The sequence below is a fragment of the Protopterus annectens genome, chromosome 6.part0 (genome assembly GCF_019279795.1).
Source record: "Protopterus annectens isolate FY-2018-M chromosome 6.part0, PAN1.0, whole genome shotgun sequence".
Taxonomy (NCBI): domain Eukaryota; kingdom Metazoa; phylum Chordata; order Ceratodontiformes; family Protopteridae; genus Protopterus; species Protopterus annectens.
The window spans coordinates 259,389,265-259,408,395 of NC_056737.1; the positions used below are offsets into that span (position 1 = coordinate 259,389,265).

Genomic DNA, 19,131 nt, shown 5'->3' on the forward strand with positions numbered 1-19,131 from the left:
GTATCAATGCACAGATGCCCTGCATAACTACTGGCATGGAGAAATGAGTGTGTAGCTGTGTGCAGTGGGATGTGATGATGACATATGTAGTTCAGCATTAAATGTCAAACATCTGATCCATGTTATCTGTGTTCTGTACAGTAGTGTGTACAATGTCTGTTTGGGGTAGTAGCCCATACGGTTATGCAAACATGGATGTGACAGAGTAACAAATGCATGATAGTCATATTAACGTGTAGCTTAGCATTGGCAACAGCTGTACCAGGCTAGTATGCTAATTCAGCATTAGCAGCTATGTATACACCCTCTAATATTACTGCGTGCTCACATGTGACACCTGTTCATGTTGCAGCAAGGCCCAACAGGTCACCCGTGAGGTACATGGACTTACAACAGTGTGGTCCTTGTGTGTGTATGGCACACACATACGGAGAGATCTGTCCGTGTCAGATATATTAGCATCTGTACATGTGCATTGAGCAAGGGACATACTGCAACTGTTTGTGAAAGGTGGATATATATGTTGTTGAAGGTTGTTATGTGCATATATCTATGTAGGTTGTAGTGTGTGGCAGACCAGACAGCATACAGTGCTGGCATATGACATGTGGTGGTTAAACGCTGTTGGTATGATTCGTCATATACATATATATATAGAGAGAGAGAGAGACAGGGTCATAATTACTGCAACAGATGCCTGGTGACAAAGCCATGGACTCAAGCTCAATGTTGATACTGCATTGGCATCCCTCCTTGCAAAGACTCAGTACCCATGAACTACCACATAGGTGGTAGTCTACTTAACACCGAAAGTGTGATAAGGGACCATGGGACACAGGTGGACAGTAGTCTCCCCTTCGATAGTCACAGTGCCACACTAGTCATGTAATCCGTCTACGTGGCACATGTCATCACCAAAGGTGTGTCATCCAGGGAAATATATGTCAGTGTTCCCCTCTACTCCACACACATAAAATCCAGTATAGAATACAATGCCCCATGTGGTATGTAGCTCACAAGACATCTACAGCAAGTGGAAAGGACACAGACATACCTCACAAAGAGTAATACTGGCGTCAAACAGATGCCCTATGCAGACCGTCCCACAAACCCACAACTATACTGTGTCGCATACCACCTACCAAGAGGTGACCTCTGCCTAACACACTAAGCTATGTCAAACCCAGATCTGTTGGACATGCTCCACATAAACATATCACAATCTTTATGAGCTACATGCTCTAGGGACCCAAGCCCTTTGACCACAATAAACAGCACATGCTGGCGGGATAGATTCCTATCTCAGAGACATCCCATACTCTGGAACAAACCAACTATCCATAGCAAACAAAGCTCCTAATTAGCAGTCGTCATAAATAATCCTGGAGATTGTATGGGAGATAGTGAATATACCCATGCAATCACCTCAGTATCTCTGCTTGACAGGGCCACGTGAAATGTAATTACCTGTGTGTCAAAGGCCAGGGTAGCGTATGGCTAGAGTTCTATAGGCCCTAGGCCCAATAGCCTCTTACCTACCTATGAAGTGATACACACCCACATGTACTTGTTGCAATAATTGATATGTGAGGTTGACTGAGTGTGATGGTGACTGTGTTGGTGAATGTGTCAGAGTTCGGTATATGTGTGATAGCTTAGTGGGAAACTGTTTCTGTCATGGTATTATGTGTCCTAGCTGTGATTCCAGCAAAAGTTGTGTATGCAATTGCTAGGCAGAAAAAGCAGTATGCCATACGGTCTGATGTAGTCCCTTGTTGTTGACTGGGGTGTCCTATTGTAGGCTAAAGCAGTACATGTATGCTTATTGAGTGTTACTGCTGGTGAATCCAACTCCTGTATGAACTGTAGTACTACCTGAATCTGTATGCCTAAACAGCATAGTATGGTGTATGTGCACATTTATTGGAACCACTGTTATGTGTGTTCCCTGTAGTCCTCACAGATTACATACCTCAGGCATAAGGTCTGGTAACTACTGACACACAGTACTGTAAGATACACAGGTATAGGTCACCTGGGCTGCCATAACTTTGTGTCTGGTATGTATGTCTGCTGTGTGTGTGGGTATGCCTGTACCATGGCCTCGGTCATATGTGTGTTACAGGATATAACTGCGTATCTAGAAACATGTATAGTCTAGTACAGCAGTATGCCACCTATATTAATGAATGTGCACATATGTTAGGCAGTGGTCTACCATCAACGACTAGTGTAGTATACTGGTAATACTGTCAGTGGACTTTACAATCATTGCAATGGATTACATATTTCATGATGCATTAGCATGATATATACCTCCTGTGGCTAGGTGGTGCATTGTGTCGCATACAGTGTGCCATGTACTGTTGTATAGTCTTACATACTGTTTTAACTATGTTGCTGTGCAAAACATGGTTTGATATATAGAATATGCCAGGCACTGTCAGGCATCTGTGGGTTGAGAACTGATATGTGGTATTGAAAGTGTGTATCTTCTGACAGCCAATAGGTTGCTATATATGGCAGTTAATTCATATCTGTACTTTAGAATGTTTCATGTGCCACATGACTTGCTCACTCATATTGTTTCATTGTCTTCCAGGGTAATGTCCCACCATCATAATCCTGCATATAGCACGGCTGGGGAAGAAGTCATCACAGCGAGCCTGGTGCAGCACTATGTGCTGCTGTTCTCCAGAACCAGCCAGGACCAGAATGAGTGGACTGCGCTGTGGCAAGATCTTGTCTGTAGGGTAAATGACATAGGCATGCATAACCGGACATATGAGCAGGTACGCCATCCCTGCAGTGATTTAATTAGACATGTCCGGCAGCGTGCATCTGATATAGCAAACAACAGCTTGCCACAGGTGGGGGGTTAGCCATCCACCCCCCCCGTCACCAGAGTGGAGGAGCTGCTCCTGAGCCAGGTGGCTCCTGGCCAACAACAACCACAACAAGTAACATGTATCATCATGGAGGCCGGAGTCACCCAGCAAGTTGACATGGAGCGTGCAGGTAACATGGCATAGCTGTAGAATACTGTTACCTCTATTGGTACAGCATGCTTATGTGAGATGTGTACTGTGTAGTTAGATGATGTGGTGCCTAGTGTTGTGCAATACTAATAACTAGGAATATAATCTGTAGGCCTGTGACTGTCAACCATTGTACTACTGTAAGATTGCAAACACACAGTAGCAATGCCACAGTTGTTGCCACTGACAAAGTGTCTGATATCCTTGTAGGTCCCTCTGGTGTGACAGCAAGGCAGCAGACCCATGCTGGTGAGTGTGTTATACCTTTAATATTGCTAATTAAATGTGCATGTCATAGGTGAGGTGTAGGCCATGTACACGTAACACACCTATGAATAATGCATGCTGTGCATGTTTGCTGTGAGACTATGCACATCCTGGTAATGTGGGTATCTGCCTAAAACACATACAATACACAGAGCATCCCACACAACTGTGGCAACACTGTAGTGGACATTGGATAGGCAGAGTCGATACACATGCACACAACATACACACCTTTGTCATACGCAGTACACATTAACATGCTACATATGGCGTATTCAGACACCGACTGTAAGGTCACACACAGCACACATAATATACCTGAGGGGTAGATGCCTCACATGTGGCTGTGCGACACTCTTCAACACATAACACATTCATGTTAGGCAATGCCCCCTACTGGGCACCTCACAAACCCATGTAACAACTGGCCATGAAATGGTGAATGTAGCCATGGTACTGCAGTTGAGGTACAGCATGCTATGTGCCGGTCTGGCACACATTAGTAGCCTTGAGTGACCACATGATGCTGCATGATGATGGCTGATGGTACTACACCCCATCCAGTTACAGTGGCCACAGTACTACACATATCATGAGTTGCTATGCACCTCAATGTTGTGTGTGTGCAGACATATGCACCTATACACAATATGCATAGCAATCACCATTTGTAGAAAGTGACACACATATGTCTTTTAATGCTATAGAGTGTATAGGTCACATGACACAGATTGTGTATGTGTGATGTTTCATGTTGCAGTTGTGTGGTAGGATGCCATGTCATGGCTGGCACTGGCATGTCCACAATATGTCCTACACTCACCATAACCACTGTACAATGGCTATGTTGAGCAATGGTATTCCATCAGGTATACATACACCACTCATCCTGTGTGTATACATAGCATGCATGTGCTACACCTGTTCTAATCAGAAATTGATATCTATGTGACACACTGATACACATCCAGCCATGGTATGTATAGCTGTGACTGATGGTGCACAGGACATTGCAGGGCTTTTAATACCTGCACAGCAATGTTGTGTCCATATACACATTGCATTCCAGGGTGAGGCCATTCACTGAACAAAACACACATGCATCAAAGCCATGTATACTGTTATTAGCAAGGGCTGTCTACACTCACACTGCATGCTGTTGAGCAACACACATCCTGCATGCTGTCACATTTGATATACATGTTTGGCTTGTGATACTGTACCCCAACATCACACGCTATTGAGTATGTTCAGGATTGCTGGTGGTGGGGTGTGTGTGTGTGTGTGTGTGTGTGTGTGTGTGTGTGTGTGTGTGTGTGTGTGTGCGTGTGTCTGTTTTAGAGAGGAGTGTATTTGTGTGCATGTGTGCATGTGTTCATGTGTTCATGTGTGCATGTGTGCCGACATCATGTACAGGTCGTAAAGTGTGTTTCCTGTCTTCCTCTCACAGATGCTGATTTTGGGCTAGTTCAATGCAGCAGGGAAACTGATGTCACTGAGCATGATAGTGATAATGATGATAGGTGTGTTGAGGCACAGGCATGTTTGCTAGGTTCTATCGTTGGGTCACCAATCGACACTACACAAGTCCAAAAATCACAAACACTGAAACTAATGAAAAAACACTACACAAGCGTCCACCCCATCTTTGCACACAGTCATACTGCCAATACATCCATCACCAATGCCCTTAGCAGAGGGACAGCGTACAGTCGGCATCGGCCAGGACAGTGTGGTATCCATGGCATATGCATCCTGACACAGCAGCCATACCCACATGTCTGGAAGGGTACCACATAGGCAGATGCCCAGGGGTTCTCTTCGGAGCACTGCTGCCCATCATGCCACTGGCAGACATGCCACAGGTCTTACAACCTCACACATGTTCCAGGCTGTCATGGAGGCACAGGCATGTATGGAACGGTACACCAGACAGGGACTAAGGGCACAGAGGGCACATAACACTGTCATAATAGACAGTATCCGTGACCTAGCTGGTGCCATCCATAATTACACTGAGGTCACCGATAGACATTGGGGAGAGACATTAGATGTCCTCTGCAATGTCATGTCTATGTGTCAGGACAGTGCGGGAAGGTTGAGTCGTCGATGTGGAAGTATGCCAGCAACATCAGCAGATGTCCCTCAAGTAACAGCCGCTCCCGTAGTGCCATTACCAGCCCCAGCAATGATGGAGGTGGGCTGTCCATAGAATATCCTAGAAGACCACATGCACGTGGCTCTGGACAGTCCCAACAGGGACCTGGGTCCAGTGTACATCCATGTACCTCTGGGGATAGTACCCAGTCTGGCTTAGTACCTGATAGTGTCAGTAGCACCCCTGCCAGGCACAGGTACCGTATCCGTGGCCAGAGATGGAGATCTGTAAAGCCTCACAGGTACAGTCTGTGGCTGTCCCACAAATACCCGTATGTGGCAGCCACATGGTGGAACTTTGTGCATGCAGACACACACACACATAATCCAGACACCTAGGGCTAACACATACCCACAAACATTACATCAACATTGGCCCATACCAATATTCTTGCCCATCACACACACACACACACACACACACACACACACACACACACACACACACACACACACACACACACACACACACACACACACACACACACACACACACACACACACACACACAGACATGTCGATTGGATGGCTCACTGTAGGCCTCTGGCAGACCAACAACACACCCTGTGCATATGATGAAACCTGTGCCACCTCCAGTCATCTGTAACATTGATGCAGGAACAGGCTACCATGGTGCTGATGCACAGGGTGTCTTTATAGCAGTATAGCAATGTTAGCATGTTGTCAGCAGTAGAGTGTAATGATATGCTTGAAGGTGTAGCTGAGCAGGCATGATGCATTAAAGCTATGATTGTCATTGTAGTGTTGTTTACACCAGTGTTAGTTCCAATTGTATATTGTCCTCCCACGTGCCACTTGGCTGATGTGTGCAGTATTGGCAGCATGTGTTAGAGAGTGGACAGTATGTGTGGGATGTGTGTAGCACATATTTGCAGGTGTACAGTTGTGAAAATGGTGGAGGTGCACTGTCTGCATGTACATGCATAGTGGACACATGGGCAGGGTGACATGCTCTGTATTACACAGTAACACTCCATAGTTTCTATTGGTTGCCAGTATGCATTGTACTACACACATTTTTGAACCTGACTACACATGTGTGTATGACATGGTTTGACACTGTGCTGTGAGTGATACTGTTACTATCTGTCATTGTTTTGCATTCTGGTAGTATACATGACTTCAACAGCCTGACCATAACCAATTGTTAGATGATGTCTTGACAACTGACACACAGATGTAGGACACACAACAACATTTGGATCCTTCAGGTACTATACTATGCCAGTAACCAGTGTTATTCAGCTGCACCCATTACTGAGACCACTCCTGTTCGGCATATGGCTCTCTTAGGTACAAGCAATCACAGTAGGGATATGTCTGTCCATGTGTGCTAATGCATACTGTGGCCTATACTACATTCTCCAGGTGACACACACAGCCTCCACAAGAGTATCATACAGACAGATACCTGTTGTCAAACCCATGCTGTAAAGCTATAGGCCAAACTAAGCGTAGTCATCCAGCTTTACGGAACATAGTATCCCCACAGTACCACATAGGTAGTAGCCACCAACATGATGAACAGGTACCGATGTGTACATGCAACCTATTGTTACGTCATCTCTCATTTGATAATCACATTCCCTCAGGTATTTTGAAATGCCTTGGTGGATCACATAAGCAATAAGGGGTATGCATGCATGTCCACAAAGGTTGTTGTACACCTATAATGCATAGTCATCATTGAAGACTCTGCTGCGTTTGAACAGGTCTGACATATACCTCGGCCATAAACCCTCACTCACACAATTCAATAGAAACCATAATGAGTGTGCGTGACATGGATGACCTAGGCCAGGCATCACTGCAGTGGCTGGCCTTGTCACAAGTATACAGATGTGACCTAAGGTCTGTGAAGCAGCAGCACAGTTTGGCAAAGATGACAACTGTGTACTTGGATAAAGCAGAGGTCCCACACATGCAATAATTGAGGTAACATGTACGTATATGTATTTGCCTCACAGCTACCTCACATGTGCAATGCCTACTGATATGTCATATGGTAGTAAAAGTAAAACCCCAACACATTGACCAACACTGTCACACACTTAGAGCACACACACTCACCAAGTGCAGGATTCAAACTCCTACCTAACTACTTCATGATACTAGAGGAGTACGCATTAACACATCTTGCTATACACATTACTGGGAAGTCTGTTTTCCACAGGTATATTTGTAGGATGGTGACATCATCAGACTTGACACAGATTGCTTTACCACTTTTAAGGTGTTTTACCACTCTCCTAAAAGTTTGCTCCTTCCCAAGGAGACCACACACATACACAGCTGTCGAGTGCAGGATTCAAACACCTACCTAACTACATCATGATACTAGAGGAGTATGCATTAACACGACACGCTATACACATTACTGGGGGTTCTCTTTTCCACAGGTATATTTGTAGGATGGTGACATCATCAGACTTGACAAAGATTGGTTTACCACTTTTAAGGTGTTTTACTACTCTCCTAGTAGGTTGCTCCTTCCCAAGGAGACCACACACAAAGTTGTCAAATGCAGGATTTAAACCCCTACTTAACTACTTCATGATACTAAAGGAGTATGGATTAACACGACGTGCTATACATGTTATTGGGAGTTCTCTTTTCCACAGGTATATTTGTAGGATGGTGACATCATCAGACTTGGCAAAGATTGGTTTAACACTTTTTAAGGTGTTTTACTACTCTCCTAAAAGGTTGCTCCTTTCCAAGGAGACCACACACAAACACACACAGTGGTCAAGTGCAGGATTCAAACCCCTATCTAGCTACTTCATCATACTAGAGGAGTACGCATTAACACAATGCGCTATACGCATTACTGTGGGCTCTCTTTTCCACAGGTATATTTGTAGGATGGTGACATCAGACTTGACAAAGATTGGTTTACCACTTTTAAGATGTTTTACTACTCTCCTAAAAGGTTGCTTTTTCTCAAGGAGACCACACATAAACACACAGTTGTCAAGTGCAGGATTCAACCCCCTACCTAACTATTTCATGATACTAGAGAAGTACGCATTAACACGACACGCTATATACATTACTGGGGGATCTTTTTTTCCACAGGTATATTTGTAGGATGGTGACATCGTCAGACTTGACAAAGATTAATTTACCACTTTTAAGGTGTTTTACTACTCTCCAAAATGTTTGCTCCTTCACAAGGAGACCACACACAAACTTGTCAAGTGCAGGATTCAAACCACTACCTAACTACTTTATGATATTACAGAAGTACGCATTTACATGCCGCACTATACACATTACTGTGAGTTATCTTTTTCACAGGTTTCTTTGTAGGATGGTGACATCATCAGACTATACAAAGTGGGTTACATTAGGTGACATTAGGTGGGCTACATTGAAGGAATGTCTAAACACTTTGGCCATGTGATCATCAAAGGGGAGTTTACTATCTACCTGTCTCCCCAGGACCATAATGACTTTCTCCGTACATACTGGATTACCAACTATGTGGTAATTTGTGTGCACTTTGTTGTACCCAAGGGGTATGACTATGCATTCTTTGGCATTCAGCTTGAGGGCATTGTTTTGACACCAGGTATCTGTCTCTGTAAGACACTTCTGGAGGATGTCTGTGTTAGCCGTACAGTTGATTATGGACCCCAGTTACCATTCATCTGCAAACCTGTTCAGCCATACACCTCACGTGCTTGCCTGTACCTCTGAGCAGTATCTACTGAACAGGTGGGGTCCCAGGACCAAGACCTGTGGGATACCATTTGTGACTGGCTTAGAGTTGGACATGGCACCAGCAACTCTGAACATGTGTGTTTGATCTGTGAGCCACCTGGCCACCCATCCTGTGACATAGCTGTTAATGTTCCAGCTGGTACGCTTGTCCATGATGACAGAGTAAGGAATGGTGTAGAAAGTCCTTCGTGAGGTCCGGGTGGGCTTTGTGGACTACTTTCACCTTCATCTATGTCCTTGGTAACTGTTTGAAATAAGTCAACTAGGTTTCGGAGCCAGGATCTGACTTTAACAAGGCGAAGTTGTGGAGAGTCCAGTGTCTGGAGGTCTCCAATGTCTCTGTTTATGGGTTCCATGACAATTTGCTCAATAGCTCTGTAGACCAGGCTGAGTAGACATATTGGGCAATGGTGTCTATGTTCTGTTGTGGCACCCCATATGTGGAGCTGGATGACTGTTTGTGTATGCCATTCTTTGGGTACATAGCCTGTGGTACGCTTGTGTCTGGACAGTGAATGTAGGTGAGGGTCTAGTTCCTCATGGGCCTAGTGTAAGATGCAGTCTAGGACACCATCCAGTCACATTGATGCTGTGTTCTTAGCTTTGGTGAGGGCTGTCTTTACCTGCATGTCCATGACGTCTGGGGCTCTGCATCCTTCTGTGATGGACACAGGCTCTTTTGGGGGTGATGGGGGGAGTTTACACTGAACTTGTCCCCCTGGATGTGGACAATGAAGGTTGGTTTGGTGTATTTTTTTCCTTTTTTCAGTAGCTGACAGCATATTTAGAAGTGGACACCTACATGTCTGGTATAGCTACCGAAGGCTTTGTGGTTGTTACTCTTACATTCCTTGGCTATTTGTCTTTAGAAACTGTCCTTGGATTATTTTATGAGCGATCATTGTTTCTTCCTGATAATGATCAGTGATGCCTTTTCTTTAGTGAAGTTGGATCTATCGTGTTCATTTCCTCCTTCTGTTGTCTAGCTTATTTATGGGTAACAACCACCTGATTGTTGTCGTATTTTTGGAGGAGTGCATCTTGGTTTTATTTGTGATGTCTCATTTCATGCATCCCTGTAGATGCTCATAGGATGCACTTGTAAATGATTCTGCAGATTGTATACCATTATCCTTTAGCAAGAGGGCTTTGGAATGCTCCACTTTGGTCTTGGGAAGTGTGCAGTTTGCTTTTGCAAATGTCTTCACAGTGGTTTCATTGACTGGGTGGGGGGGCCGGATATGGATGTCCAGTGTGATTACTTCATGATCTGATATTACCAGTGATGGGTTTATCTCTATAGTGGAACACTGGTACCCCATGTTGGTGTTGATCATGTCCAGTATGTTGTCACCTCTAGTGGGCATGGTGACCAGCTGTTCCAGGGTGTTAGGGTTTTTAAACTCTAGGAAACATTGGGCGAAGGACGTTGTACACAAGTAATTCCACCACTCACTGTTTGTGCAGTTGTAATCTCCTCATATAATGGTGTTTGATAGGACCTTTATACTTTCCACTGTTCGGAATACTGAGTGAGGTTCCTGAGACAAGGTACATGATCTGTAGCAGGTTGCAATCTGATGGGCAGCTTTGGCCAATGTTAGTTTCACTTGCATGGTCTCCAAGGCCTCATGCTGTGCCACTAACCTGAAGGTGTGGGTATCCATAAGGTAAATGGGTACACCCCTTCCTTTTGTATTTCACTCGTGGTTTTGGGACCAAAGGTCGGCAGGATTGTGAGTGTTTTACGTGGAGCATATCCAACAGCTCTGTGTTTGACTTATCTTTGTATGTTAGGCAGTGAACACCTCTGAGTAGGCGATATGCAAGGGAGTACGGATGGAGCATTTTGAGATGGTCTGTGTATGGCATGTATTTCAGGCCACTAATGCTCTTTGTGAGGTATTGCTGCTGGCTTTCCAGTTGTTGTAGTTGTCTTGTGAGGTACATAGCAACAGTGGCGTTGTACTCTATTATAGTTCTAGTGAGTGATGAGTAGAGGGGAACATTGTCCTCTTCTATTCTGCATGAAACACATTTTGTGATGAGGTGTGCCACATAGGAGGGTTTCCTGACTACTGTGGGAATGTGATTATTGGTTCATAGGTTCATAGGTTAGTACTAAGCTAACTGCCCTTGCGAGCCATTTTAAGCCTAGCCAATTATCTCTTGTGAGACTCAAACCCTGCACCTTGTGTTTGTAAGGCAAACACCTTAACCATTAGGCCGCCCTCCTAACCCACACACTATCACAGTTGTATCCACTGTCTACCTGTGACCCAAGGTCTCTTGTCACACTTTCAGTGTGAAATATACTACCACCTCTGTTGTAGTTCTTGGCTACAGAGTTTTTAACAAAGGGGATGACAATGCACCTTTTGGCATTGAGCTAGAGCCCATAGCTTTGACAACAGCCATTTGTCTCAGTGAGGCCCTTTTGTAGGATGTCCACATCTTTTGTATTTACAATTATGGCTCCTGGTTTGCAGTCCTCTGGAAACTTCAGCAGCCACAGACCTGCCATGTTAATGTTTACTTCAGGGAAGTAGATACTACACAGCCTGGGAAGTTATCTGATCCCATGGCTGCTGTGATACTGGCTTTGGAGAGTGTTTATTACCTGTGCGGTCGTGATGACAGCAACTTTGCAGTCTTCCATTATAGAGATGTGCTCTTTCATGGGTGAGAGGGGGATAAAGTTAACAGTGATCCTATCTGCCAAGATGTTGGCAATATCAGTTGGCTCTGTACATTTACTGCCATTCAGCTGTAACTCAGAACAGATCTGAGTGTAACCATGACATGAACCTGTCTGTTGGGCAAAGATCTCCTGAGTAGACAGTATGCAACAGAGTACAGATTGGGTTACATTCAGTCTTGTTGCATGGGGTGGCTATTTGAGGCCAGTAATCCTTTTGTTAAGGTACTTCATTGGTCTTTCTAGCTGCTGAACGTGCCTAGTCGGATTCATCGCAAGTGTGTTGTGGTACTCTCTGACAGGTCTGATGACTGCTGAGTAGTGGGAACCTCCTTTGACCTACATGCACAGACCTTGGCAGTTTGTGTGAACACATAGCATGATTTTCCAACCACTTTGTGAATGTGTTTCTGGAAGTAGAGATGATTGTCCACATTTGTCCATAGATCTCTTATTATCACATCCGTATATAGCCTAAGTGTGTGAGCATGCCCGGTATGACCTTTCAGTATGTTGCTGCCTGACATTTGCTTCGTTTCTTGTGTGTGAGCATGCCCAGTATGACCTTTCAGTGTGATGCTGAATGGAATCCACTACATTTGTTGGAGTGTGTGAGCACGCGCAGTATAGACATTTATACTATATGTGTATGGAAAATCAAGTTGTATTTTTACAGCAGGGCTCACTTTTGTGTCATAGATCAACATGGATCATGCTGTGCCTGCAGGGCTTCCATGCGACACTTTGCATAGACTTATCAACATTTCTACATACAGGGGGGACAGCTATTCTTTGTACATTTCTACCCAGGGGCACACCTAATTGTTACTGTGGGTGTACATGGGATGTGAGTTACACCTGACACTTATACACATTTTCTATGCCTGCACTGCTATGTACAGGACACCATTTCAGTCTGTACTGTTGCCTATCGTGGTGGCTTGAGGCATACTACTGTACTACAGATGTTAGCGTCCAATGTCATGTATATTACACTGTGACTTCATAGCCTACACAACCCACATCACACCGCCTAGCCTGATGTTCTCTGTCTGCATAGGCGTGTAGGGGAGGTTACCCATTTGCCTCTTCAGGGGCATGATACTGCATTTCTTTGTGTTTGCATTAGTGTACAATTATCCTGCTGTGTCTGTGCCACTGAAATGCTATCATGGCTTAGTGGTTCAGTACTGTGACTATAGTGCACAGTATCCTGGGTTCGAGCCCTATCATTGCTTTTTATTTTCATGCTGGGCAGACCAGACTGCTTAAGGAACAGTAAAGCAGATATGAGCATGTTTAACTGACTTTGCTCAACTTTGCCCAACCTTGTTCAACGTTGCCCGACGTTGGGCTAGTTGGCACGAGTAAGTTTGTTTACATATACTAGATATTGGCAAAAGCTGCTTAGCACTGCTTTGTATTGCTTAAAACATGGCAATCATGCCTCAGGTGGTGCTGCAGGGCTGCCTATGTTGGATGCACATACTACACTCCCTATACATGTTTGGAAACAGGTAGTTCAAGTTAGGCATCCCTATTATTTTATGTGCGAGCCAGAGGGAGGTATCATTTCCAGGGTTCCTACTGAGCCAGTGTATGTGCTATGCGTTGCCTCTTTGCCAAGGCCAAGGCATACTGGGCATGCCTCCTTCTGCCTTCTGGGACAGGCTCAGGCTGTTTCTCCTTCGAGTCATCCTGTGCCTGTGCAGGCCTTGGCAATGGTGGGGGGGCTGTTTGGCCCTGCCCCATGCTGTTCCTGCTGCAGCTGTTTTTGCAGGATCATATTGTGTAGCATTGCACATACCATGACAATTTGGGTACATGTAGTTGGTGAGTACTGCAAGGCTCCACCAGATGTGTCCAGGTAATGGAACCATGACTTGAGCATCCCAAACACACGCTCGATTACATTTCATGTTTGTGCATGTGCCTCATTATGGAGTTCTTGTTCAGGTGTGCATGCATTTCTGATGGCTGTCATCAGCCACTGCTCCAGCGCGTATCCAGCATCCCCCACTAGGTGACCATCAGGGATGTCCCCATTGGCAAATGTCTGGTACAGCTGTGACAGATGCCAGATATGGGAATCATGGTAGCTTCCAGGGCAGCCAGTACACACATTCAGTATTATGCCCTGGGCATCACACATGACCTGGCAGTTGATGGAGTGGAAGCCCTTGCGGTTGATGTAGGCCCTACCCCGCTCACCGGCTGGTGCTTTGATGTGTATGTGTGTGCAGTCAATTGCACCCACTACTTCAGGGAATTCCGCTATTTGATGGAAGAGACGCATGTTGCTGGCCAATACTTCACGGGAATTGGGGAAATATACATGATCACCGACATGTGCTGACATGGCATTCAGGAACTGGTGCAGTACCCTGGATGCTGATGCCTGTGAAATCCCCATCATATCACCAGTTGGTCTCTGGAAGGTACCTGGTGATAGTATTCTTAGGCCAACACATACCTTGGTTTCCACTGGGATGGGTTCCCCTCTGTTGGTTCTGTGTGTGAGGCGTGGCCTGCACAGCTCAACAATTTGCTGCAGGAGCTCTCTGTCCACTCTATAGCGTTCCACTATATCCAGCTCATGTAGGCCCTGGTAGGTTACCCTGGGTCTGTACACTCTTCTCCGTCTCCTCACTGTGGGTTGCTCAGCAGCATTTGCAATGGCACCACCCTCAGCATCTTGTACATGTTGCCTTATAATAGCAATGGCAGCCCCTAACATTTTTTTGTCTCAGTTAAGCTTTTTAAGTTTTCACTTCTCTTTGTAGACTGCAGTGTTGCAGTGTTTCTGAGGAAAAACATGGGGGAATGTTGTTTGTAGAGTTTTAAGTGCTGGGCTGGGCTAGTGTACTGCCTGTGTAATTGGCTGATTCTGATTGATTTCACCTGGCAGCTCTGCTAGTTCTCCTTGGTTAACTTCCTACTACTTCTTTTCCTTCCTTTCCCTTTCTGTTTCCACAGGGGGCAGTGCCGTGCAAACAAGCGCAAACATGTGCACACATGTGCACACACAGCCTTACACAGGCTTACACGGGCTTAGGTGGGTGCACATTCATGCATACATGCTTAGATGGCCTTACACGAGTGCACACATGCTCACACAGGCTCAGACGGGTTTACAGGCATGCACATGCAAACGCACACAGTGTAAGCAGCTTTGCAAGAAACTTCAGTGAGAGCCACAGTGTACACCTTCGGTTTCTGGGTTTCAGTTTAGACAACTGTAGACACGCCTCTTCCAGTCCTGAGTAACTCACAGCAAACACATGCCACTCTGCTCCAATAAGCTTACAGTCTTTTTGATACATACCCCCTCATGATGTCGCCTATCTTCTACTCTGTTACTCCCCTAATCCTACTCTTACACTCTAGGGACATGGTTCACATGTCAGAGAAATTTGGGATTCACTATCCTTATACTCATTTGCATAGGATTGCCTGCTAATGCTTGGTTTCATCTCTCAGACTGAGCTTTCCCCCTTAGCAACCACTACTCAGTAGCCATGTTGTCTTCAGCCTGCCATTCACCTGCATGGCAGATGAATATTTTGAATAAAATACCTATTTCTGGCTTTTATTTTTTTGTTTTTAGGGTTTTTAGAGTGCCGCACATTTGCGCAGCGCTGCGCTACGCTTAAATATTGGAGATCGAGGAAAAAAAAATTATTTATTTATTTTGCAATGGATAAAATGCCAATGGCCATATATTTGGCCAATTGCATGCTTCTTCAACTGGATGCATCCTTTATTTGGAGCTGTCATAGCTCTGTTTTGCTATTTGCAGAACGGTACTCAGTTGCCAACCGAATACATTTCTGCAAATAACACTACTCTTACTTGGACAGGTTAGTGTTTCCTGGATCGTAAATTTACCTCATTTGCATAGCTTTCAGCAGCAAATGAGGTAATTTGCATAAACTACCACTGTCCGTGCAAGAGTCATTTTAGGAGCTCTCTTGCATGCCCCTGCAGGCTGTTCCTGGATCGCTCGGCAGACATGTTGGCTGGCTGCAGTCTTACTCTACTCTTAGACTCAATGCAAGCCTTCATGAATCTGGCCCAATGTCATTTACTTGGATTTATTGCTAATAGATCCACTATTAACAAGTCTGTAAAGGAGACTGTCAGCTTAATCAAAGCTGCATTCATGTATCTGTGCTTGAACTACACATTCAATATTTTTCAAGTTTGCGGCTTAGGAGTGTTTTTTTTTTACATTGTTTTAATAGTGGCTTCTTATATTTGTTTTATGTCAGTGGGTATTTATTTAATACTGTGAACTGCAGATACAGTTCAAGTTTACTTTTTCTGCTGTTGACTTCATTTGTGAAAACTTTATTCATTAATGGGTGTTTGCATTTCATAGTTGAGCAACTATGGAGTTAATATATTTAATTAAGTAAATAGCTGTTAGGTATATGGAGACTCACTTTTGTTCATTTTTGTGGACAATTGGTGTTCGTGGTATATCATGAGTTTTAGTTTTGATGTCTCTGTTTTACATTACATGACATGAATCTAAAAAGCCTAGAGTTAATTGATATTAAGCAAAATATTAAAAACTAGCCTTTTTAACAAAAAGGCAGCCAACCTGGATGTTATATCACAATATCAGCAATTGAAAATGGTTTCCTACTTTGACTGAACCCAAAAGAATGAAACAGATTTACTGCACAGCTCTAATTAAATTAAATAATTACTACAGAAGTTACTGGAACAATTCTCACCTGGCCTGGTGATACACTTCCTCTTAGTCCTCTGCACACTGTGAGCTCAACAACTACATTTCCCATGTTATCCAGTCCTTGTGTCTCTAGGCAATTTCCTTCCTGCTTGACAATGCCAATAGGGGCAGGCTCCTTTTCAGGAATTCTGAAAAAAGAAAGGGGGATTTTTAATTAATATGTATTTCTTAAACAACAAAGTACCAGTCAGTCCCTTCCACATAAATCCATGCACAAGATATTTTCAGGGACATCTAAGTTGTTTTCTTGTCATAATTACACCATGGCTCTGACTGTCCTAAATAGTTTTTAAGGTACAAGTGGCACTTGGCTGAATACTTAAAGAAAGGAATTTAAATCAGAATCAAACTCACTTACATAACATGTGATCCTAAGCATGTAATTTCCTTTCCTTGCTTTGTCAGATTTTATAGATTTATATGTAAATACTAGGCTAATGACCACTAGGGCATTTATAAGCCTAGACTTGCAACCCAACCCAATTGTGTCCTTATGTATCATGGGCATTTATTAGGAGGAGGTATGTTGATAAGGAAGTTGCCTGACAAGTAGACCCTCTTTCTTGGCAGTACTTGATAGATAATATAATTAAATAATACAATCAAATCTGGTGGGGGGTCTGTCTGACTGCACTTCTAAATTTGCTGTTTAATCAGGGATTTCAGGTTCAACTCTATTAAGTGGCATTTCATGTCACACAAGCTGAAATAAGGGAAAACAGCTTTTATTAATATGGTATAAGTTGGGCAGTTACTCAGAACACATAGAGGTCTTTGTAATCCTAGCTATACAGTGCAGTCGTCAATTAGTAGTGCTACTTATTACCTCATGGAACATTCCAGAAAAAGGTGGTTAGTGTAAGTTCTCTCATGGGTAATGGTGAATCCAGTTCTGTGCAATATCTCTATAACTACCTACCGAGTTCCAAGCAGAATCCAGCTCCATGGATAAACCCAAAAGAGAAAGATAGCACATTGCTTAGAAAGTCCCTTGAGAATCTTTTAAAATTCTCAACTTCTACTATATTTTAGTGGAGTTTTGTAATATCTAAACTACTGAAAAGGAGATATCCATCAAGGTATGGGAAGCTACCTTAAAGCAAATCAAGCAAAACTTTTTAATATCCCAAAAAGTTTCTGCATTGAGGTGAACCATCTACCTGGCAGGCCATAAGCACCTCTAGTCCTCAAATAGAAGGCAATGGTTAAAATCCTATCTAGACCTGATGGTACAGCAAATCTGTTTACCAAACACTTGAAATTGCAAAATTGCTCCCTATACTTTTACTTTATCAGCACCATTACCCTGCTTGAAGATTATCTTAAGGCCTATACCCTTGTCTTCCACTGTCAGAAGGTTTCCATCCAGGATGTGAACTCATGCCTAAGGAAAATGCCTAACATGGAGCTGAATCTGATGGCTTTATTCCAAAGTTCCTTGAAATATGCCACATATTTGTTGCTGTGCTATTTGGCTATGGAATTAACTCATCACTAGCCAGGGGCATTTTGCCTAACCTTTGAAAACCAGCCACAACTACATCTCTTCTTGAACAGGGGAACAAGCAGTTTTCTCTTCTTACCATCCCATATCCTTCTCTCAAAACTCTCAGATGTAGTTGAACATGTGGTCTCACCCCATCTTAAAGCTCATTTTAACTTCTTAAGCCTCCTTGTTTCTCAGAGACTTGGTTTCAGGAATGGGCATAGCACCTTAACAATCATCCTCTGAATCATAAATTCTATCTTCCAAAATATGGCCAAAGGTAAAACCACTGGGACTGTTTTCATAGAGTTGGTTTAGGAATTTCACTGTTCAACAGCCGAAACTCACACAGTACAGATATTTGACCATCTCACTTCACTGGATATGCTGCTACCTAAGTAAGCAAACCATCACAATCAAAATAGGAAATTATGTCTACCATTCACACCACCTCAATCTAGTTGTCCCTCAGAGCACTGTACTGGGTCCATTGCTTTTTCCAGTTTCAAAATTGCTTTCTCAGTTATACTGTCTGGCATAGCGGATCTCTACTGTAAAGATCACATGGGCATGTGCTCTTCCAATGCATTCTTCACTAACATTAGATGTATTCTGACAAACCACCTTAGATCAACTCATTCATGGTTCTGCTCCACACAGCTGTCACTAATGATACAAGAATAAAAATATATATTTTTGGAACCACAAAATACCTGTGCTAGGTTAGGTGCATGTCACTCAGCACAACAATTTAAATAGTGGGATTCTAGCTTGACCTACAACTCATTAGTAATCCTTTACCAGCGACAATAAATGCCAAAAAACACCAAACCAGACAGAATCAAATTCCATAGCAGTACCAAACGAGAATGCCAGCTATCACAACATAAAACATGTGTCCTTCTTTTGGTCTAACTGCTCATTTGCTGACCTCTGTTTTAATAGACTGCATTTGGTAGATACATGCAGATGGTGGACA

The 19,131-nt window shown here is 43.7% G+C and overlaps 1 protein-coding gene across 1 annotated transcript in view; it reads right to left on the reverse strand.

The window, feature by feature from the left end:
* GALNT16 (polypeptide N-acetylgalactosaminyltransferase 16) overlaps positions 1-19,131 on the reverse strand; it is a 1,415,037-nt gene that overhangs the window by 68,010 nt on the left and 1,327,896 nt on the right. Inside the window, exon 13 of the mRNA XM_044074007.1 lies at positions 16,650-16,794. Within this exon, the coding sequence (XP_043929942.1) occupies positions 16,650-16,794 (145 nt within the window). The remainder of the gene's footprint in view (positions 1-16,649; positions 16,795-19,131) is intronic.